The 24503-nt window shown below is 37.5% G+C and overlaps 1 protein-coding gene across 15 annotated transcripts in view; it reads left to right on the top strand.

Moving 5' to 3' along the window:
* The window catches only part of ITGA9 (integrin subunit alpha 9), a 762385-nt gene that overhangs the window by 157361 nt on the left and 580521 nt on the right, over positions 1-24503 (top strand). For all 15 annotated transcript variants that reach the window (XM_058183141.1, XM_058183147.1, XM_058183148.1 and 12 more), the window contains one exon: positions 5880-6034. In XM_058183141.1, coding sequence (XP_058039124.1) covers positions 5880-6034 — 155 coding nt within the window. The remainder of the gene's footprint in view (positions 1-5879; positions 6035-24503) is intronic.

Raw genomic sequence — 24503 nt, 5'->3', positions numbered from 1 at the left:
CACCCCGGTACAGTCAGCTGCAACCGCGGCTGACTGTTGGGGGCGAGTTATTGGACCCAGTGGAAAGGGTGCGCAACTTGGGTGTCCTCCTGGATGGGTGGCTGTCGTTCGATGATCATCTGGCGGCCGTCTCCAGGAGGGCCTTTTACCAAGTACGCTTGGTCTGCCAGTTGCGCCCCTTCCTTGACCGGGATGCCTTATGCACGGTCACTCACGCTCTGGTTACATCTCGTTTGGACTATTGCAATGCTCTCTACATGGGGCTGCCCTTGAAGTGCACCAGGAGGCTGCAGCTAGTCAAGAATGCAGCTGCGCGAGTAGTAACGGGAGCCATTTGTTGCTCCCATGTAACACCACTACTACGCAGTCTGCACTGGCTTACTGTGGTCTTTCGGGTGCGCTTTAAGATTTTGGTTACCACCTTTAAAGCGCTCCATGGCTTAGGGCCCGGGTACTTACGGGACCGCCTGCTGTTACCTCATGCCTCCCACCGACCCGTACGCTCACACAGAGAGGGTCTTCTCAGGGTGCCGTCCGCCAAACAATGTCGGCTGGCAGCCCCCAGGGGTAGGGCCTTCTCTGTGGGAGCTCCTACGCTTTGGAACGAACTTCCCCCGGTTTACGCCAAGTGCCTGATCTTCAGACTTTTCACCGTGAGCTGAAAACGCATTTATTTATCCAAGCGGGACTGAATTAAAAGTTTTACTTAATTTTAACGGGTTAATTATTAATTTTTAGGTAATGGGGTTTTATCATTTTAATTGTAATTTTAAATTCTGGCCTATTTAAATAAGTTTTTTAATTAGTTTTTACTATGTATGATTTCTGTATTTTTATCTGGCTGTAAACCGCCCTGAGTCCTTCGGGAGATAGGGCGGTATAAAAATTTGATTAAATAAATAAATAAAATAAATAAATAAATGGGAAAGGAGTTTGCTTAATAGGTTAAGTTTAAGATAATAAAACCTGCATGATGGGGTATCTGTAATTTTTAATTGCTCATTAAATATGAACATGCATTACTTATGTCAAAGTGTCATTTTTGTAATTATTTTACATTATATTTTATATAAAGTTAAAAAAATCAAACAAACCTTATTAAGACACATTAAGTGTGTCTTAATAAGACACATAGTGTGATGTAGCTTAGTCATAAATATCAAAAAACCAATGAGGTGTAGTGGTGAAGATGTTGGACCAGGAGTAAGAAATCTAAATGTAAGTTTGCCCTTAGCCCTGGAAGCTCAATGGATAATTGGGGTGGTCAGCCTCTCACAGACCAACCCTGTTAAGTTTGGGCAATGACGAGGCAGGAGACCACACAAGTGACAACAGCTCTTTAGTTTATTGTGACCCAGCAAAAGACCAACAGCAAAAACCCCTCTTTAAATACTATTTTGGCTGAGGCATCAGCCAATCAGCAACGTGCTCATTCCCGCCCAAACTTCCCTTTCTTTTCGCACCGCCAGCAAATTGCGTCCTTGAATCTGCAATTTTGTCGTTGGTGTTGGCCTCCGCAGCTCACGCACTCGTCCCGGTCGCCTCTCTCCGACCTCCCGGTATAGAAGACCTCTTCTTCTTCCTTGCCCCCGGATTCGGCCTCGAAGACCTCGCTGTGGACTGGCGCTGCTTTCATGCCGGTGTTTGGTGTGTTCGGTTTTTGTAGAGTCTCTGCTGCTTTGGTGGACATCTCGTGTGCCCTGGCCTCGTCCAGGGCCAGGGCTAGGGTCAGGTTGCTTTTGGACAGCAACCACCTCTGTAAACGAATGTCTCGGACCCCACAAATGAGTTGTTCCAGTAAAGAGTCATCCAAATCCCGGTACTCACAGTGGTTCGCGGCTTTCCTCAATGCGGCCATGTACACGCTTATCGATTTGCCCTCGCACTGAACTCGCTGTCTTAGCTCGAAACGCTGAACAAACTTCGACGACACCGGAGTGTAGTGTGCTTTCAGTGTCGTTTGCAGCGTTTGCCATGGTACCGACTGTACCGGCGTTGGTTCTGACAGCGACTCGGCGGTATCGAAAACCTCTGGTCCACAGTGACTCAGGAAGTAAGCATGCTTCCGATTGTCCGAGACTCCCTGTAGTTCGTTTGCTTTGAGGAAACACTCGAAGCGAGCCATATACGACCCCCATTTCTCCTTGGCAGGGTCAAATGGCGCTGGCGGTGTATAGCTGGACATGGCTATGTAACCGCTTCCGATACTGGCTGGGTTTTGCGAATCCGTACTCCTTCAGCTCTTTTCCTGGTCTCGCTGCCTCAGTATCCCACCTTTGTCGCCAATGTTAAGTTTGGGCAATGACGAGGCAGGAGACCACACAAGTGACAACAGCTCTTTAGTTTATTATGACCCAGCAAAAGACCAACAGCAAAAACCCCTCTTTAAATACTATTTTGGCTGAGGCATCAGCCAATCAGCAACGTGCTCGTTCCTGCCCAAACTTCCCTCTTAAAGTTCAAATACATAACAAACCCACTTTATAAATTTGTTTTTGTGGGGGGAGGAGAGAAAGGACTGTCATGTACGATTGGCAGGATATCCTGAACGAAAGGCAGGATAAATAATAAATCTTGTTTATCTAATAAATCAATATTAACATGTTCTTTAAACGTCTTTAGGCCACAGAGCAGGGGTAAAATTCACTTACCTTCCCTACTGGTTCACAAATGTGCGCATGCAAAGAGGCTTCAAATCATCGCAAAAAAGTGACATCCTGACATTGGCATGAGTGGGCAGAGCCTCCCACACCTACCAGTTTGCCTGAGCTGGACAGAACCGGCTGAGTTTCACCCCGCCACAGAGTGTTGCTTTTAGGTGGACATGTGATTTCTAAGAAAGAGAAGATGGAATTAAAGAGAATCATCAAGAATTCCCTCTCCTTATTATGAGATCAGCATAATTTTGTGTTAAACAGCAATTGTAATGAAAATTCTTTATGCAGTTTTACAAATAGTGGCCTGAATGAATAGGCTAGTAAAATCAGCATATCAGCCTTCACTACTTTAATGGGGTAACATAAATTCTGCCTGTTCCATCATATTCATATAAACAGTATGTATGCTTCATACAAGCAAAAAGTTGACGATTTGAGAATAATTTTCATTTATCACGTATCACCTGATTATGGTCTTGAAAAATTGGTAATTTCTCTCCCATTTTGTCCTGTATTCTAATGCCTCATGTCTCTTATCCTTTTGGTTTATGATAGCTCACTGTTTTTTTAAGAAAAGTTTGAAGGCAAGATAGAAAAATACAAAAATATAAATATTTTGTCTCATAGAATGTTACTGGAGGGATTGTACAAGTGTGTGTCTGTGTGTGTGCTTTGCTATTCTAGCCTAACTTGGTATGGAAAGAGAGATGAATATGTGTAATTCAGGAAGCAACTGTGTCCTGTTACAGATAGATAGACATTTAAAGTGTTGAGTGAAATTTTGGGCAGATTGATTGAAGCGTGAGGAAGGAAAGGAGAGGCAGCAAGAGATAATACCCAAAAACTGGGATGCAAAACAGGTGTTGATTTTCTGAACAGCAAGCAATATGTCATGAAGTTGGGGTCATAGGTTAGATGGATATCCCTGTGCCAGCTGGATATACTGTGCTTCTTTTTGAATCTGTATTGTATTTATATTGTTGATAAAGAATTTTTGTAATTAATTTTAAAATAAGTTTGCAAAAATATCCATTTTGCTTTTGCTATTTATTTTCTGTTTGTTGCACTTATTCAGGTGGTTCCCATTTCCAAATCTTTTCAATGTAATATGCTGATCCAATCCTGCATTAAAAAAATAGGAATCAATTTCAGCTCTCTCACACTCATTTCATTTCAAATTAAGTGAAATGAATGAAGCAAATCTGAGCTCATATTTGGTTATGTTTCCTTAAAAGGCACACCACAGGCAACAGTTAGAGCGTTCTGTAGAGTTTAGACAAGCAGCTGACTAATCTATTACCAGTTATAGAAATCATGTACTTGTGATTTTATGCTCATACTTATATGATTTTATGTATGTAGTGAATATGCAGCTGATTACAGATAGGAGAGTTATGACTGTAATGGTGTATGTCCATCACGTTTGGAGGAAATGACAAATGTTAAATGAACTGGATTCTAAAGGGAGCCAGTTTGAAAAGCTTTTTGCAGCCTGTTTGACTGCCAGGAGGCATGGGGAAGAGGCCCAAGCACAGGAGGGGATCAGAGGGGGAGAGGGGTGGGATGTGCTGTCCAAGGGCAAATGACTGAGGGGACTATTGCAACTGTTGTAACTTTGAAACAGGGTTGTATGTAGCTTGGGGGCATTTGTTGAACTTCAAATGGTCGTTAAGTGATCTGCCATACCTCGAGGACTATCTGTAGTGTGAAACTCATTGAATGGCTCTATATGGAAAAAAGAATGAATCCCTGTTGAATTTAGGAATTTAATATGAACATAACCATCTTACTCTCAGAAAAGCAGAAGTAAAAAAAACCTACAACAGTTTCTAGATAGCAAAAAGGGACATATGTTTTTCTCTCAAAATACTGCTAGTATTATTACGATATGGTATAGTAAGCTTGAATAACTGCTTGAATAGGTTTATATGATTGGATTTTTCAGTCATAGATTACAGTTTATTCCTTCAGATGAAGCTGTCTGATCTCTCTTAACCTCTTTTAGAACTGTTGCATGTAATTAACAGAATAAAACAGAGTTGGAAGGGATCTTGAAGGTATTCTAGTCCAACTCCCTGCTAAAGAAGGAAATCCTATAACATTTCAGACAAATGGTTGTCCAATCTCTTCTTAAAAACTTCCATCACTGGAGCACTCACAACTTCTGGAAGCAATTTGTTTTACTGATTTATTGTTCTTACTGTCAGAAAATTTTTCTTTAATTCTAGGTTGGTTCTCTTCTTGATTAGTTTTCATCCGTTGCTTCTTGTTCTTCCTTCAGGTGTGAAGAATGGAGAATAGGTTGACCCCCTCTTTTTTGTGGTAGATATTAGATATTGGAATACTGCTAGCATGACATTCCTAGTCCTTTTTTTATTAGACTACACATACACAATTCCTGTAACCGTTCTTCATATGTTTTAGCCTAATTTACTTCTTTGGGCTTCTAGGTCTAGTTTTTATTTGGCTAGCATAAACTTTGTTTCCATATGGGTATTTTTTCATTTGTTCTATAATTTTTGTCATTAAAATATAATTACTGGGAGGTGTGGCTCAGTGGTTAAGATGCTGGGCTTGTTGGCCAGCTGTGCAGATTTGAGATCCAAGCACCATGCGACAGAATGAACTCCCGTCCATGCCCCAGCTCCTGCTACCTAGCAGTTCGAAAGCATGCAAATGTGAGTAGATAAATGGGTACCACTTCTGTGGGAAGATAATGGTCCAGGTTGTCATGCTGGCCACGTGACCCAGAAATGTCTTTGGATAGTGCTGGCTCAATGGTCTTGAAATGGCAATGAGCACCACCATCTATAGTCTGCAATGACTAGTGGAGTAAAATCCGGAGGGACTCCTTTACCCTTACCTTTCACCTATAATTATTAAATATCTAGTAGAAAAGGTCATTGCATTATTTGAATTTTTTTTATTCCGGTAATGCATCTTAATGGTAGTGGTGTATCCAAAGTCCTGTCCTGTCCTCCCCTCTCCTCCCCTTCCCCCCTGTCTCTTTTAATTATTATAGGAAAAGTATTTGTTTTGGGGTTGGAATATTTGGGGAATAACTGATTATTTCCAGTACTAATATTAAAGCTGATATTCTAAGCAAGTTTAATTAAGAGTTCTCTTAAGTTAATTAGATAGGAACCACTTTCCCCTAAACTTAAAAAGATCTATGATAGTATGGAAGATAATGTAGTATCTCTTTTCTCTTATTGTTTTAAGATCACGGCCTGTCATTACCTTGGATATTTCAATTTTCCTGCCAGCATCCATTGACATCACAGCTCCTCAGTGTCATGAAGGCTTACAACAAGTGAATTGTCTGAATATCACTATCTGCTTCAGTTTCAAAGGCAAACATGTTCCAGGACTGATAGGTGAGCTACTGTCTTGATATCCGTTGCTTTTTATCAATTCTAAAGCAATATTCCTATACTAGGAAGAATGGTCAGTAAACAGTACATATTGTAGTTAATTCAGAAAGAGGAGCAAATTATTGCTTTCATGCCTGATTTATATAATAACTCATCTGTATTTTATACCTTTTGAGACATATTTAAGCAGAGGGGTCTGAGCATTTTGAAAACCTTCGTCATGTTATTATATTTAGTCAGAGTATTGTGGTAAACATAGTACTCATACCACAAGCCACTTACATTAAATATAGTATTTTGTAATACCTTCTTTATAAGATAGCTGATGAGAGAGCATCAAATCTTGCTAGCTCTGAAGTGTGCAATATTTAAGAGAATTAACAAGTAATATGTTATTTTAAGTACCTGATTCAGTAACCTGAGCTGGAGTACTACTTATCTATATAGACCAGACAGCTTTTGGTTCTCACATTTTTCCCTTTAAAGTCTCAATATTAAGTGAAAACAATGGATCAGTATCAATATCAGTGAACTTCAATTTCCCATTTAAGGCTTGTTTTTATGAAGAGTCAAATTTGTCTATAACTATCAGGCAAACTACTGGCTATCAGACAAACTACTGGCTTGATTAAGACTTCATCTTATTGGGTTAGTTCCAATAAGATGCGGTCTTAATTCAAGCCACTAGTTTACATAAACAAATCCACATTCAGGTCTACTTTGCATCATTCTAGTTCAAAACAAAACAAAGTTTGAACTTCCAGCGCTTTCGGTGCGAGATCTGCGATCTCTGCAGGTCCGTTCCGAGCTCTCTCTTCCAGGGGCTTCACTAGAAACCCTAGCCACCTTGGAGGGGTGGTGAAGCAAAGGGGAGCTGCCTTGCAGGTCAAGGGGAGTTGCATCTTCCCTCCCTGACTTGGAAAACCCCCTCATCCAAAGACTAGAAGCAGCGGCAGTCAAAATGGCTACCATGAAGCAGAGGAAAAGCCAGAACCATAAGTTTGTGCAGGAGTAGAGAAATGCTGAACGGTGTGTCGTCTGGGTAAGAAGATTTACAGCTGAATTTGGACCCCACAAAAAATTTAAGGAGAATACGTTTTAGAGCAGTTTGCTACAGTGGCATGCAACTATTGTGGGGGGGAAAAACACATTGGAAGTTTAAAGAAGTAGCTATCTGTTTAAAAAGAAAATTAAGTGGGAAATGGAATCCCCCAAATAAAAGACATTATATTAAGAATTACATTCTTAATATTAAAATGCTGGAACTATAAACCTACCTTTTCTTCAAACAACAGAGCTATTAGATAAACTAAGGAAGAGAAATAAACTGGGAGTATCAAAATAAAAGTAGAACGGCAGCAGAGTCACAGTAAAAGTAGAGAGCAGGGAGAAGTAAAGAGCGCCGTCTGCTGCTGATAATAAATTTTTGTGAAATAACTGTTGAACGATGTATATTTACTTTCTAACAACTGGAGACTGGAATATTAAAAAAAAAAGAATTGGTGTCTGGACCCCTAAATACTATCGAAAATACAAAAACAACTTGAGGAGTGGAGGTACCCTGAAGTAACTAACTGATTTAAATAATTAGACATTGTGAGACATTTAAACTTGTTTGGGAGGTCTGGTTTCTGAACGAATGATTGAGGAGCCCTAATTGAAATGGAGTTAATAACTCAAGATAAATTAAGGACCTTATCATGGAACTTCACAAAGACATCGTGGAAATATTGGATTGTATAGATAGAAGACCGGAAAATTGCATACAAGAGATGAAAAGCAAAGATTAGGACAAGAAGGAAAAAATGGAATTATCAACTGGAATAGAAGGAGAATTAGAACTGAGAAACCAGCAAACAGAAGGTAACAAGGAGGATTTAAAATTAATAAGAATTTAATTAAGGAATTAAAATGGGGAAAACACTTTAAAAGATTTTAAAAAGAAATGGGAGGAACAGGTAAATGATAGAATTTAGAATAGAAAGCTCTCAAACAGCGGGAAAAGACAGGGCAAGGAGGAAAAATTAAATTATGGATTCAGAATATAAACCTCAAAGTAGATGGAATGAAAGAAGAGGAGAACAGGGGAGACAAGTTAAAAAAGGATAGGATTAAAGGAAGGGATGTGGACAAGAGATATTGGTTAAGGGGAGAAAAAGAGTTAAAGATGTATCATGATTATATGGTAATAATTGTATTAATATTAGAATGATATGGTTGAATGATTGTATTATTAAAAGTGTATAAAATATGACTATCATGTAGGTAAAGTGAAAGTAGATATATTTATGTGTATTAAATAAAATTTAAAATATATAGAAAGGAAGAGTTAGAGAATGGGAATTTAAATGATAAAACAGAGTATCATGTCTTTGAATATAATTATATGGAGGGGGGGAAAGAAAAATATTACTGGAAGTTTAGAATGGAAGGATGTAAAGCAATATATCATAAAGCCAAATAAGTTAGGAAAAGAAATATGAAAAATAGACACAAAGAATGAAAATAGTGGTAAGCTTGAAAAGTGAGGATGTAAGAAACTGATATTTAGATGGTATACTGTTTGGTATAATGAAGTGATATTAGAATCAAAAGAATAATATATCAGTTGCATAGATATATATGACTAGAATGCTGATGTGTATAAAATTATTAAGAAGATTAATTAATATTATGATAGTATAATTATGATCATTATTATTAATAATAATATATGTGTAAGTAATTAAGTCTGTTTCTTTTATTTTGAATGCAATTTAAAGAAGCTGTATGGTTATAGTTGAAAGAGATACTGATTGGAAAATACATCATATTCTACAGGTATTGGGATTATAATATGCAACAACAAAAAGAGAGAGGGAAATGGAGTGGAGGAAAGGAGGGAGAGGAAGGGAGAAAAGAGTTAAAGATGTATCATGATTATATGGTAATAATTGTATTAATATTAGAATGATATGGTTGAATGATTGTATTATTAAAAGTGTATAAAATATGACTATCATGTAGGTAAAGTGAAAGTAGATATATTTATGTGTATTAAATAAAATTTAAAATATATAGAAAGGAAGAGTTAGAGAATGGGAATATGAATGATAAAACAGAGTATCATGTCTTTGAATATAATAATATGGAGGGGAAGAAAAAGAAAAATATTAGTGGAAGTTTAGAATGGAAGGGTATAAAGCAATGTATCACAAAGTCAAATAAGTTAGGAAAAGAAATATGAAAAATAAATACAAAGAATGAAAATAGTAGTAACCTTGAAATGTGAGGATGTTAGAAACTGATATTTAGATGGTATGCTGTTTGATTAATGAAGTGATATTAGAATCAAAAGAATAATATATCAGTTGCATAGATATATATGACTAGAATGCTGATGTGTATAAAATTATTATCGTTAATATTAATTAATATTATGATAGTATAATTATGATCATTATTATTAATAATAATATATGTGTAAGTAATTAAGTCTGTTTCTTTTATTTTGAATGCAATTTAAAGAAGCTGTATGGTTATAGTTGAAAGAGATACTGATTGGAAAATACATCATATTCTACAGGTATTGGGAATATAATATGCAACAACAAAAAGAGAGAGGGAAATGGAGTGGAGGAAAGGAGTGGGAGAGGAAGGGAGAAAGAGTAAGGGTAGAGAGGGGAAAGGAGAGAGGAGAGTGGAGGGGAGGAGAAGGGTAGAAAGGGAAGGAGATAGAAGCAGAGAAGAAGAGAGAGAGGAAATAGAGAGGGGACAGGAGAAGGAGGGAAGGAGAGGAGAAGAAAGGAGGGAAGTAGAGAGAAGGAGAGGGAAGTATAGAAGAGAAAAGAGAGAGGATAAAGAAGAGGAAAGGAGAGGGATGTAAAAATGGGTGAAATATAGTGTACAGGAGAAAATAAAACATTTTTTTTCTTGAGGGTTATACGATTGAAACTATAATGGAAGATAATACGGATGTTAAAGCACATCGGTTTAGATGTTATTGCATACTAGCTAATATTTATATGAAAATTAAAATTTTGTGTAAAAGGTAGGAGTAAATAATATGAAATAAAGAAAATGGAATATAATAATTAGGAATATGTTTATATGTATTGAAATGTGTGATACTGAAACATTGCACCATTCACACAATGATATGTATAATTTTTTTAAAAAAATAATAAAAACTTGATTAAAAAAACAAAGCAAAGGAAGGACATGTTTCTGGCCACCTGTGATATCACTAAAATTTGATTTGAACTGCTTCAATGTATACAAAGGGAGAAACATTAAGAAAAATGTCAGAATTTTTGTCAATTAGGCCATATATATATAAATCTTTGCTTAGCTATGATATAAAAAGAGAACAAAAAAGCATGTATGATAAATTGGATGAAAACTCTTTAGAAGCAATGCCAACATACCTATGAGAAGAACTGTGGAACATATCTATCAAATTTACTCCAAACTATCATTTGCCTGGAAATGCCATGAGATGAAAGGAACATTGTATATTCTATATGTGGTGGACTTGCAGAAAACCCCCAACTTATTGCAAAGATATACACATTCAAAGAATCTTAGAAATAAAAGTAGAAAGGAATTGTGCCTAGTTAAAACAACGTTTTAAATTAAGTATATTTCCAGGTCATATCAATTAAAATACTATTATTTATTAAATATACTTACAGCCACAAGGATAAAGTTTGCATATTGCACATATGCATAACAGAAATTTAACTAAATTTGAGCAGGAATGGCTTCCATATACATTCCTAAGTTTTTGGGAGTAATTGGGACTGAGTACTCTGTCACTAGGCAATGCAGTTGTAAAGTGGAAAATCATGTGACTGCCTACAATGGAATGTGGGAATGGTCTTGGAAGGCAGGAGGAAGAGAATTTGTCTAGGGAAAGATCAGATTGAAGAGGGAGCAGCCTGTAACTGAGTAACAAGCAGAGAAAGAAACTTAGAAAGGATCCAACCTAACTTATCAGGTAGTAAAAAGTGACAGGAGGGTTTTATACTTTCAGACTTAAATTAACATAAATTTCTATTAATGTAGCCTTACAATAAAGTAGAATTAGCTCATCTTGTGTTTTTTGTCTGGTCTATTTAGGCTGGCATTATGCTGATTTATGACTGCAGTTCTGACAGTTCAAGTTACAATCTTTAAGTGAATCTCATGTAGTAAAGTGAGTTGACACATGACTGACTCTTATGACATTGTCAGTTTTCCCATTAACTTTGTCAGAAGCCAGCAATGAATGTCACAAATGGCAATTGCAGAGTTTGTTGCAGCCCATCCGGCCAGCACACAAGTAAACGAACTTCAGCAGGATTCAATTATATGTAAAAAACTTCTTTATATCCAATACTATATAGCAGAATTCAGCATACAAATCAGGAACACAGAAGCAATATTGATAGAAGCAAGTCATTACAGAATAGAGAGATACAGAGTAGGGGTGAAATCTAAAAATTTTCCCTACCGGTTCTGTGGCCATGGCTTAATTGGTGGGCATGGCTTGGTGGTAAGATGACTGGGTAGGTGTGGCCAATAACAATAAATAATAAAAATAATAATAAACAAAGTATACAAAACAATAAGAGGTACCAAAAACCAACTTTCACACTTTACACACAACACAACACAACTGACACACACAATGTAAAAGCAGCTGCACTTCACCCAAAATGGCCCTCGCACAAGCAGGAACCTCACACAGCCACAAAAAACTCAAAAACCAACTTTCACACTTTACACACATACACACCACAATACAACTGACTCACACACAATGTGAAAGCAGCTGCACTTCACCCAAAATGGCCCCTGCAACAAGCAGGAACCTCACACAGCTACAAAAAGCTCAAAAACCAACTTTCACACTTTACACACACACACAACACAACACAACACAACTGACTCTCACACACAGAGACACACAAAATGCCACATACAGCTTTGTGAGATTTTGTGTGTTTGTGTAGTTAGAGTGAAACACTACAGAAACACACCAAATCTCAAAAAGCTGCACAAATATTTTATTTTATTATTTTATTTAATTTATATTTTTTAGATCAGGGGTCTCCAACCTTAGTAACTTTAAGGTTTGTGGACTTCAACTTCCAGAGTTCCTCAGCCAGGAAAGCTGGCTGAGGAACTCTTGTAGTTGAAGTCCATAAGCCTTAAAGTTACTAAGATTGGAGACCTCTGCTTTAGATAAAAGCAGCTAAATTTAAAACTTCCTTAACTTTAAATTGCTGTCTAAAAAAACCTAACTCCTTAAAAAAAATCCAGTTAACTATTTTTTAATAGTTTACTTACCCAATTGGAGGCAAGCAGATTGAGTTGCTAGCTGATGCAACTGATTGCAGCAGCCAAAGCAAGGCAAAGCGAGCCTGAAAGGAGCAGTAATTAGGTAAGTGGGGTAATTGGGTGGGTATGGGCAGGGGCTGTTGTAAGAGGTTGTTAAAAAAAGATTTTAAAAGCCTGTGATGATCAGGAAACTCATCTGGGATCGTCAGAGGAAAAAAAGATTTTAAAAGCTCCTCTGATGATCCCAGCTGACGTTGCCTGATCGCAGCCCAGAACCTCTTAAAAGGACTGTTTTAGCAACCTCTTTGGCTGAAGAGCTTGTAGAAAACATGTTTTTTAAAGGTTCTGGTGATCAGGCAACTCAGCTGGGATTGCCAGAGGAGCCTTTTAAAACCTTTTTTTCTCACAACCTCTTCAGCCGAAGAGGTTGTTAAAAAAAGAGTTTAAAGGGTTCTGATGATCCCAGCTGAGCCGTGGGATCATCAAAGGGTTTTTTTTTACTTTTAAAGGCATTTTTTCAGCTGAAGAAAAAATGCTTTTAAAAGTAAAAAAACCCAAACTTCTGATGATGGCGCGGCTCAGCAGGGGCAGGGGGTGGGGCCAGGGATTTTTGTTACCAGTTCTCCGAACCACTAAACGCCATCGCTACCAGATTGGACGATCCGGTCTGAACCGGGAGCATTTCACCCCTGATACAGAAGGTAATATATTGTATAGAGGCTAAACCAACTCTTATATACAGTTCAGCATGTCTAAGCCATGCCCAGACTCCAAACTCTCTTATGGCCCCATACATACAAATACTATGTTTCAGTTTCCAAACAGTCCCCATTGGCTGACCTGTTACCCATGTCTATGCAAACAGTCCCCATTGGCTGACCTGTTATCATGTCTATTCAAACAGTCCCCATTGGCTGATCTGTTACCATGTCTATTCCAGCTCTTAATTACTTATATACTGACAGCAGTGATATGACTGTGACTGTTATATAATCAGTTGCCAAGATCCCAAATCATGATCCTATGACCATAGGTTTGCTCTGATGGCTGCAGCTCCAAGGACATGTCATAAATTCCCTTATTCAACACTGTCATAATTTCAAGCAGTTACTGAATGAGTGAATACTAAACAAGGACTACTTTTATATTATATATTATTCAGTAAGATAAATACAAATAGAATCTGGTTTCTGAAGTTTATGCCAATAATTCCTGCCAATCAGTTGGAGTACAAAGAAGGGAAAGTCAGGAATCAAACATTTATATTGTATTTAAAGGTGTTTCTTTTTCAACATTTATAATTAATGATATAGTAGAGATTTTGAGATTAAACTAAAAAAAATACACTTTTTGTATCACGAAAGCTCAGTGTACTCTATTGGATTCTTTTATTAATGTTATATTGAGCATTAGTTGTGTGATTTCTGTAGTTATCACTCTATGTATAGATATTATCTTTTTTTGAAAATATCTCTCTTTTTTAAATAGCAATAATAAAAAAAATAGGTATGGAGTTTTCATAAGATCTTGATTGTACCTGTCTTCTCATATAATTCATTCAGATACAGATGACTAATAATTCAGTGACAATGTAGGTTCTCTTGGACTTTCTTACTGAAATGACAAATGACAAATTTTGCAAATGAAAAGATAAATCATATTAGTGAATTAATGTCTGCCTGTTAATTCTGACTGTCTCCTAAAGGAAGGGAGAGGGGAAGAAAAGAAATAAAGTTGTTATGGGAGAGGTCACAGAGTGAAATGAACAAATCCATGTGATAGTTATCCTCTGCCACCCAGTAATGCTACATCATGAATAATCATCCTAGGAATAACAATTATTTAATATATATTATATATCTTTCAAAGTTAGAACTTTTTCCATTGTTTTTTCCAGTATTAATTTTAGCCATCTTGTTTGTGTTGTAGACCGCCATTGAAAGTTTGGTTTATGTAAATTTGTTTAGTTGACTTATACCTTAGTTTTCTGTTCTAGGGAATACTGTGGCTAACAAAGTTTTTGAAAATGCAGAATCCAACCCCCCCATACATTTTAAAATAAAATACTGAAAGAATTCAATTAATAAATGCCTTAAAAAACACGGGTATTTTTATGGGTCTTCTAAATATTGTAAGTGGTAGCCAAATGCAGGCTCCTGAGAAAACATATTTGTAGTCTGGGAACAATGTAGGAGAAAGGTGGAGTGTTTGTCTGTGACATTGGGAACATCTTGAAAGAGGCCTCTCCTGCAGATTTTAGCAGTTAGGAAGATTCAGTTGCTCAATCGTTTATAATCCTCAGAGACTGCCTGGACAAATCTTTGTAGTTTTCTTGGCAAAGTTTTTCAGAAGATGTTTACTGTTGCCTCCTTCCTAGGTCTGAGAGATAGTGATTGACCCAAAGCAGGACTGGAATTTAGCATCCTAGTTTCTAGTCTGATGTCTGATTCCAAACAATATTTTGGTGCAGTTCATGTTGACTCCAAATTTTTATGGGCTTTAAAGGGAGACATGTCTTTTACAACTTAGAATTGAAGACATTGCTATTTTAAATCATGAAATAAAAAGCCATTTATCAAAATTGATCCCAAATTGTTTTTAGTTTATGGAAGGAGGAGAAAGCTGTGTACTTTCCAAATTCTTCTTCCTGGTCTAATCTGTCAAAGGCCTCTTCCTGTATGCTGCCCACTCTCCCTTCGCCAGTTGCCCCCGTCGTCCCGTTTCTCCTCATTCAGACCTCCAGCACAGCAGACAATGGAGTGCGCGTGCATGGCTGGTGTGAAGAACAGGGTGGTGACAGCACTGCAGCAGCTTTTTCGATGCATTCGAGAGCTCTGGTAGCTTTTACTGGCCACCAGCTGCCGCTGGCAGGAAGTGGCTGGCAAAGAGGTGGTGGCTGGGAGGCTTCTCACAGTCACATCAAAAAAGAGAGCTTGCCTTCCCCTCTGTCACCATCCGCCCTAGGAAGATAAGCCCAAAGAAAGAGGCAGTTGTGGGGGAGGAAGTGGGGCATCTTGTGACATGGGATCGAGATGCAGGCTGGCAGGGAGCCCAGCAACAATGGCTCACCCTTGGCTTGCCTTCCCCTCTGCCACCAACCACGGGAAGAAGGTAAGCCTGAAGAAAGAGGCAGTCGTGGGGGAGGAAGCGGGGCTAGGCTAAGGCTGGAGCCTCTGAAGGAGGGGAAATGGGGTGACACATGTGACTGGTGAAGGGAGAATGGGTTGCGAGCGGGCAGCGGCTCTGGGGCAAGGCCAGAGCTGGGAAATGGCGCATTCCCTGACCCAGTCAAGGCAGGTGGCGAGCTGGCGGACCTCCTGGGCCAGACTGGAGACAGGGAATGGCGCATTCCCCAACCTGGCCAAGGGGAGAATATTGTGTCCCTGGGGCCTCAGCCCATGACCCAAGGCAAAGGGCGAGTGGGTGGCATACAATACTTACCTTTGCTTCCTGGTTGCCTCCGTTGGCAATGGAGGTGATCTGTTTGATCACCAACCTCTGGATCGTGTTGGACCGCTCAGACAGCGACAGTCAGCTGTCCAGCGGTTTGAAATTCCCCCTCTTCGGGCAAAGAAGAGGAGGTGAGTGAAAGAAGCAGAGGTAGAGCTTCCCTAGAACTCCTGGAAGACACCAGGGGGCTCGAAGGGTTAAGCCCCCTCAGAACTTCAAAGTGCTCCAGATCTGAGGCTTTTTTCCTGCTTCGGCAGACCTAATTGCCGCGACCAACTGCCAGGACCAATTTTAACTTAAAGAAGAAAATACCAGACTGAACAGAAACAGGAGAGCTCTAATTATAAAAGCAAGTAATTAATCAATTCCCTGTTATTTTTTTTTTTAAGTTTTGGAGTTGACTTTAAAGCAAAAATGGCGGTTGTTCTTTAATGAGCTACGCAGCTGAAAATGAAAGTGTTACAATTCTCACTGCTGTTTATTGCTGAAGGCCAGCTGGAGATTTTTTAAAACATTGTAATGAGAAGGGAGAAGAGATATTGAGACTGCTTTTTTAAAAAAAAAAGACTTAGAAGATTTATACGTAACATTAAGTTAAAGAGAAATTTTAAGAGATGGCAGCAAAACAATTAAAGACAACTGTTACAAAAACCCCAGGAACATCAACACCGGGAGTCTCTCCAGCACATACAGCAGATATAAAATCATTAAATTTGGAAGCACTTCAGGATAATCTGAAAGATTTTATGAAAGAATCTCTTAATGATGCTATGAATTGGCAAACTTCTCAGATAGAAGATAAGTTTAAATTAATTACAGAAGAAATGTCAGAGATGAAAAAACAGATGTTAGAAATTCAAATTGGAAATAAAGAAGTCAAAGAAGGTTTGGTGTCAGCAGTACAGGGTCTGGCATCAAATGTGATTTTACTGGAGCAGGAAGTAGAAGAAATAAAGAAAGTTAATTTAAAATTGGAAAATAAGATTGAGGTAGTTCAAAGTAAAATGGATAAAGTTGATGATGAAATTGTTTTGGTACAATATAGAGCTATGGAACTTGCTTTACGAATCCGTGGCCTGAAAGAACATAAACAAGAGAATTTGAAGCAAATTTTTTCTGAGGCCTCTGCAGAGATTTTGGCAGTTCGGCCAGCAGATGTGGCTTTTCATATTAATAAAATTTATCGTGTGAATTCCTGGATAGCAAGACAAAGAAATCTTCCGAGAGACATTGTTATTTATTTTACTACTAGAACAGTGAGAAATGAGATTTTACAAGCTTCTTTTAAAGGAGACAAGATTCAAGCGGCTGGTCAAAATATTTTAATACTAAAGGAAATTCCCCCCAAAATGTTGAGAGGTAGGAAGGAGTTTGCTTTTTTGGTGAACGAACTTAAAAAACGTCAGATTGAGTATAGATGGAACATTCCAACTGGTATAATAGTTTACTATGAAGGGAAAGCACATCATCTTAATACAATCAGTAAAGCATGAGAGTTTTATGCTTATGTGCTTAAAGCTGGAAGACCACCATCTCCGGATGGTAGGAGAAAGGAAGGCGAAATTAAAGAAAAAGAAGTGATAGTAATGGAAGAAGACCTTTTACAAGTGTTGGATGTGTCTAAGATGGGATCAGAGATTCCAAAAGAGCCAAGGATGACAAGAGCAGCTGTCAAACGCAAGGAACAAGAAGAAAAGGCTCAACAGGCTCAATCTGCTATTACCAAGACGGAAACAGTGGGAGGAGCAAGGCCCAAAGAAAGATATGATTTGCGGCTGGTGCTTCAAAAGTTTCCGATTGCTGATAATGGCAATTAGACTTTTATCTTGGAATGTTAATGGATTAAACTCACCACAAAAGAGAAGAAAGATATTTCATTATTTGAAGCAATTTAAAAATGACATTGTATGTTTACAAGAAACACATATTAGAACATTAGACCAGAAATATTTGATAAATTCAAAATTGGGAATACATTTTGTTGCATCTGCTACAGAAAAGAAGAATGGACTAGTTGTTTATATAAAGAGTAATTTATCTGCAACATTAATTGAGGCGGATAATCAAGGAAGATATATTGCTATTGAACTTTTATTGGAGGGGAGAAAAATACTTTTAATAGGAGTTTATGCACCAAATCAACAACAAGAAAAATTTTATAAATTTTTACATAAAAGAATAACATCTTGGGATTATAAAACTTATATATTAATGGGTGATTGGAATGGAGTGATGGATACCCAGAAAGATAAAAGAAGTCTTAGAAATATTTCCAATCGTGTAAAACTGCCAAAGGCCTTCTTTGATTTGATGGAAGATTTAGAATTGAGAGATGTATGGTGAGAACGCAATGAAAAAGAGAGAGATTTTACATTTTTTTCTGACAGACATCAATCTTTTTCTAGGATCAATTTTATTTTAATTACTAATGATTTGTTTTTCAGAGTGAAGAAGACAAAAATTTGTTCTAGAACTTTGTCTGATCATAGCCCGGTTTGGATTGAGCTAGAACAGGAAAAAGAGGCCAGGAGGTCGTGGAGGATGAATGAGAACTTGTTTAAATATGAACAAAATGTAAATGAATGTAAAATTCTAATGAATGAATTTTTTTCTTTGAACATGGATAAAGGGACACCTATAGAGATAATTTGGGACACCAGCAAAGCTTATATGAGGGGAATTTTATTAGAGATGAATAATAAATATAGAAATAGACTGCACAAAAGGCGAAAAGAATTAGAAGAGGAAATTAAAAGGAAGGAGCAGTTATTGGTATGTAATCCAGGAAATAGTAAAATAAAAGAGTCAATAAATATATTAAGAGGTCAATTTAATATGCTAATGGCAGATCAGGTGGCAACTAATTTACAATATGCAAAACACAATTTGTTTAATAATTCTAATAAACCTGGAAAGTGGTTAGCATATTTATTAAGAAAGAAACAGAAACGACATATAATTGATAAAATAGAATATAGAGGTAAGGAAGTATATCAGCAAAATTTGATTAAAAAAGCTTTTTTAGAATATTATACTAAGTTATATTCTAGAGATGTGATTAATGATAAAGATATAGATAGATATTTACAGGACCACGGTATCTTAGAAATTACAGTAGATCAAAGGGAAGAGTTGAATCAATTAATTTCTTCAGAGGAAATAGTGTTTGCAATTAAGCAGCTTAAAGCGAATAAAGCACCAGGTACAGATGGCCTGACAACTACTTATTATAAAAATTTACAAAATGAGATGATTGTACCACTTAAGGAGTTATTTAACAGAATACAAAGGGGAGGAGAAGCTCCTCCTTCATGGAGGACAGCTTTTATCTCATTAATACCTAAAGAAGATCGAGATGGTGTTAAACCAGAGAATTATAGGCCAATATCGCTTTTAAATACTGATTATAAGATATTTGCTAAGATATTAGCGAATAGATTGATGCCACTGATGAATCAATTAATTCATAATGATCAATCAGGATTTATTAAGGGGAGACAGATGAGATATAATATGAGACAAATTGTAAATTTACTTGAATATTTGGAAAGAAACAGCCAGGTCTCAGCAGCATTCTTCTTTTTGGATGCGGAAAAAGCTTTTGATAGATTGGATTGGCAGTTTTTGTTTAAAGTAATAGAAAAAATGCAATTTGGGGATTATTTTTTTCAAGCAATTAAGACTATATATCAAAAGCAAACAGCTCAAATAATAGTAAATGGTGGATTAACAGAATCTTTCAAGATTGAGAAAGGGACTAGACAAGGATGTCCCTTGTCACCATTATTATTCATTCTAACTTTGGAAATATTATTGAGTAAGATACGTGGTTTAGATCGAATAAAAGGAATTAGAATTAAAAATCAAGATTATAAATTAAGAGCGTTTGCAGATGATCTGGTTGTTTCTTTATCTCAACCAATACATTCAGCTGTATATCTGAAGGAGACAATTGATCAGTATAGTAAGGTATCTGGGTTTAAAGTGAATCAACGGAAGACAAAAATGATAATTAAAAATATGAATACACATCAGAGGGAAGAACTAGAAAGAATAACTGGATATGAAGTAGTTAAAAAGGTTAAATATCTAGGAGTATATATTACAGCATCGAATGTAAAATTATATAAAAATAATTATGAGGTATTGTGGGGAAAAGTAATTAAAGAAATGGAGAATTGGAAGAAGTTACAATTATCATTGTTGGGAAGAGTGGCAGCTATAAAAATGAATGTTTTGCCTAGATTTTTATTTTTGTTTCAAATGATTCCAATATTGAAGAAAGATGCAAATTTACAAGAATGGCAAAAAAGGGATTAATAATTTTGTATGGAAGGGTAAAAAACCGAGAATAAAGTTAAAAATAATGCAAGATGTTAGGGAAAGAGGGGGTTTAAAAATGCCTAACTTGAAATTTTACTATGATGCAGTTGTTTTAGCTTTAATTTCTGATTGGATTAATTTAACAGAGGAAAGGATTTTGAATATAGAAGGTTATGGTTTGTTATATGGATGGCATGCATATGTAATATATGACAAGAAAATTGATAAGACATTTAAGAATATGGTCAGAAGTGCTTTGTTGAGGGTTTGGAAAAAATATCAATATAAGTTAGATGGAAAGATACCAATATGGACCATTCCCAGACATATGATAGAGAATATAAATATATTACAAAAAATGGAGGTTATCACTTACAAAGAGCTTTTGACTATGGAAAAAGGGGAATTACAGTTAAAATCTAGGGAGAAATTGAGGGATGAAGGGAGAAATTATACATGGTTCCAGTATGGACAATTGCAATCTAGATGGAAAATAGATCAGAAAATTGGTATAAAGCAAAGTGATGATAATTTGGTAAAACAAATAAAAGATCAAGGTCAACAGCATATAAAGAGATTATATAATGTATTGGTTGAAATTGATTCAGAAATGGAGTTGGTTAAAGATTGTATGGTAAAATGGGCACAAAATTTTCAACAACCTATAATGTTAGAAACATGGGAAAAAATTTGGGTGAGGAATGTTAAATTTACGCAAGCACAAAATTTAAGAGAAAATTTTTATAAAAAGTTTTATAGATGGCATTTAGATCCTAAAAAATTTTCATGTATGTATCCAAATGTGAAAGCAAAATGTTGGACATGTGATTGTGAGGATGCTACCTATTATCATATATGGTGGACTTGCAAAAAAGTTAAAGCCTTTTGGATTAAAATATGGTGGATTATACAGAACATTTTAAAAAAGAAGATCAAGTTTGTTCCACAGTTCTTTTTATTAGTGTTGGAAGAAATATCCATCTGGGTTCAGTTCCAAGTGGGGACAAAGACACTGGAAACATGGAGGCTGCTTGGAAAGATGGTTTAATGGTGGTCAGGATCACATGGCTTGAGTTCCTGAACAGAAAAGGGCTGAGATCCTGTGTGCTCCCTGGTTTTATGCTTTTTCTGAGCTTTGAATTTCTTGGTGCACAAGAAGAGTACCCTGATTGGCTGTCAGACTCCCAGGGGGTGGGGGGGGTCTTAGCTAACATTGTAGGTTGTCTCTCAAGCTTGCTTGAGCCTTGCCATGTGGTAAGATTCTGTTGCTAGATGGGTAGGGGCTAATCCTATCTTTGTCATGTAGACAATGGACTGGCTCAGGCCTTAATGGCCCATTGACAAAGGTGGGGGGAGTTGCTTTGACTTTAAAACATGTTTCTCCATTTCTCATCCAGGGAAATATATTTTGCCTTTTAAATATTTTCTAAAATATTTCATTCTTCTAGGAGGGGGGTGGGTGCTAAATTCCTACAATCCCTACTTTTTTTTTTTTTCAAAACATGAGTTTTGAAACATGCTCTTGGCAAAAAATTAAAATTGATCAACACAGGGAGGCTCGATGGGTGCTTTTAATTTTTCTGATGCAAAGGAAGCCATTGATAGAGACAACGGAAAAAAAGATTCCTTCAGTGGCTCCCAAAAGCTTTCAACCATGAAGGTCTAGCAGCCAGGGGAAAAGTTCTGGTAAGAATTTTACAGTATCCAATTTTCTATGCCAATTAATTTCAGCTGTTAGATATCACTTTCTGTGAGCTTCCAGTCAGGTTTCAAGCAAGCACACATCCCAAAATTTTCACAGCCATGGTTTTCCTTTAAATTACAGGCTGCCCATTTCCAAGGGTTGGTTACTGAACCTGTACTAGCTCTTACTTTAGTGCATCCAAGATTTTTTTTTTAGTCCAAATTGAGGTTAATCAGTGTGCAATCCAGGCTTTTTCCTTTCTTTCTTTCTTTTTTTTTTTTAAATGAGCCCTGGGACTTCTACTCATGAGACCACCAGCACAACATATCTTGCTTTACTGGGCAACTGGGCAGCATCATTTGTGAGTCATAGTCAGGGCTTGGGTTTTGGATATCACTTTTTCTGCTATCTCTTCAAGTGAGGAATTGCCTGAGGGGGATGCCCCTCCCCATGGAATTAGCAGGGAGATCTGACTCCTTGGGCTTTTAGTGCCACAGAGCAAAATCAACCTAGGGGTCTTGTGTGGAGGTAAGTGGAGGGAATAGACTAATTCTGAATGGTGTGTTTCTCTGTGTGTGCCTGTGTATGCAGCTAGTTTTACAATACAGGCAATACAAACAATACAAACATGCTGGACAAATTTCCCTACCATTAGACAGAAATTTCAGGTGTTCAGAACTAACTGTGGCAGCCACTCAAATACAATCCTTACATGAGTACTTTAGACTGATTACAATGTAAATGAGACAAGACAGAAAACATTATAATGAATTTCCACCCTCCCGCCATAGTCTTTCCAGCTGTCTTCTGGGAAAAGAGTCTTTTAGTCTTTACTTGTACATCTCAGGGTCCTTTTTTTCATATCTGCTGGGTAGCATGCTTGGTAATAAGGCTGGTTAGTCAGGCTTGGAAGGTCTGTTCCACTCTGGTTGCTGTGATGACTTTCAGTGGGGGCTGGATTCAAACTCAATTCCTGGCTCCAACAAATGGAAGGTCTCCTCTGGGGGCAGCATCTGAAACCATGTGCTCTGCTTCCACAGTTGCAGAGTCATCTTTCCAGGGCTGAAAGACATTAGAACAGGATCTCCTCCCCACTTTTGTGGGTAATCTTCTCAGGAAAGGCATTGTAACAGGATTAAAGGGGGGGGGTAGATATCTTGCAGGCAGAGTTTGAAAAGATACAACACATCAATATTGCAGTTACTAAAAGGTAATGCAGTTTCAACAAAATGCAGTTTCAACAACTGATGAGAAAGAAAAAACTGGATTCGCATGTTTCAGGAAGAGGTACAGGTAAAATCATTTAAATACACAGTAAATGCAAGACTGAATATATTTTTTTCTCTTGTAAATGAACTTAAAATGTTTCCTCATAAACTTGAGTTGTTACTTTAAGATAAAGAGAGAGAAGGAGAAAAAAAAACAGAAATAGGATGAAAAGTCCTTTTTCCTCTGTTTTGTTGGCCGGACAAAGACAGGGCAAAGACTGTTTCCTTTTTTTTCTCTCTCTCTCTTCCCCATTTTCATTGCTTCAACCTTTTCTTTTTCTCTAACAATTTAAAATTCTTGTCTCTAGAGATCAGATACATTTTACAGTTACAATTACCTCAAGGGCCCACAAAGACAGACATACACACATAAAAAACAAGGAGGACAAAGAGAGGAAAACAAAACTGAGATTTACACACACACTGATCATTTCCGCCATAAATCTCAGTTAAATTAGGGAAGGCACAAATCTTAACAGACATTCCACGTGGTTCCAAGGACAAAGAAAGAGACAGACAAACAAACAAAACAAAAACCCAAACATTCCTATTTATATATTTCCCTTTTCTTTTAAGTACCTTTATTTAGCCAAATTTGTCTTCCTGGTGTTATCTCTTAGCAAAGCCCATTTTTTTACACAATTTCTTCAATTTCTTTTCTCGCATGCCAGTCAACACTGGCACCTGCCTGGCATCCCAGGCCCCAAGCATGTCTCTCAGGGGATTTCCCTCTACCCTCGAGCTTACGCTTCCTATGATCCTCGGAATGTGAGGCTCACTTTGTCATAGCCAGGTACTCCCGCAGTTTCGGAAAAAATGGTATCCGCGAAGGACTCCGACTCCCTTCTGTCGAAGTATGGGCCCCTTCCTTAAGGGAACTCTTATTTGAAGATCACCAATAAAAAAAATAGTGATCCTGGAGGACCTTGCTGCCCCTACAGCAGGTACGAGCACCTCCTCTCACTCCACATGCACCACTTTAGGCTTTGCTTTCCTTTTTAGATACACCAATAGTTCCTATATATTTCTTTTTCCCCCTTCACACTTCTTTTCCTTTCACTCAGCTTCCGTTCCTTGAAAACACAAAGTTCCACATTTGGCTTCCCCCCCTTGCTTTCTCTAGCCTACTGGTCACGGCTCGGTGGAGCTAGCAGTAAGCAGAGGTGCGGCTAGAGGTTGCTCAAAGAGGTGGAATCAGACTGTTTCCTTAGGTGGAATCCCACACACACACTTCCTCCTTCCCTAACAGAAGGTCCTGTGCTCTGGCAAAACCCCCATGCTCTCCAGACTTTTGGTCTTTTTGCGGTTAGGAAATGCACAGAGGAAGCAAGATCCAGCTGTGATTGGGAGAAGGGCTCTCTCATTCACACACATGCAGGCATACACATATTTCCCATACTTTTCCATGCTTTAAAATTAAAATTTAGAGGTACTCACCTTCTTT

This window comes from Ahaetulla prasina, chromosome 4 (assembly GCF_028640845.1).
Source record: "Ahaetulla prasina isolate Xishuangbanna chromosome 4, ASM2864084v1, whole genome shotgun sequence".
Lineage (NCBI taxonomy): Eukaryota > Metazoa > Chordata > Lepidosauria > Squamata > Colubridae > Ahaetulla > Ahaetulla prasina.
The sequence above is the reverse complement of the archived record's forward strand: the minus strand, read 5'-3'. Positions and strand labels throughout refer to the sequence as shown.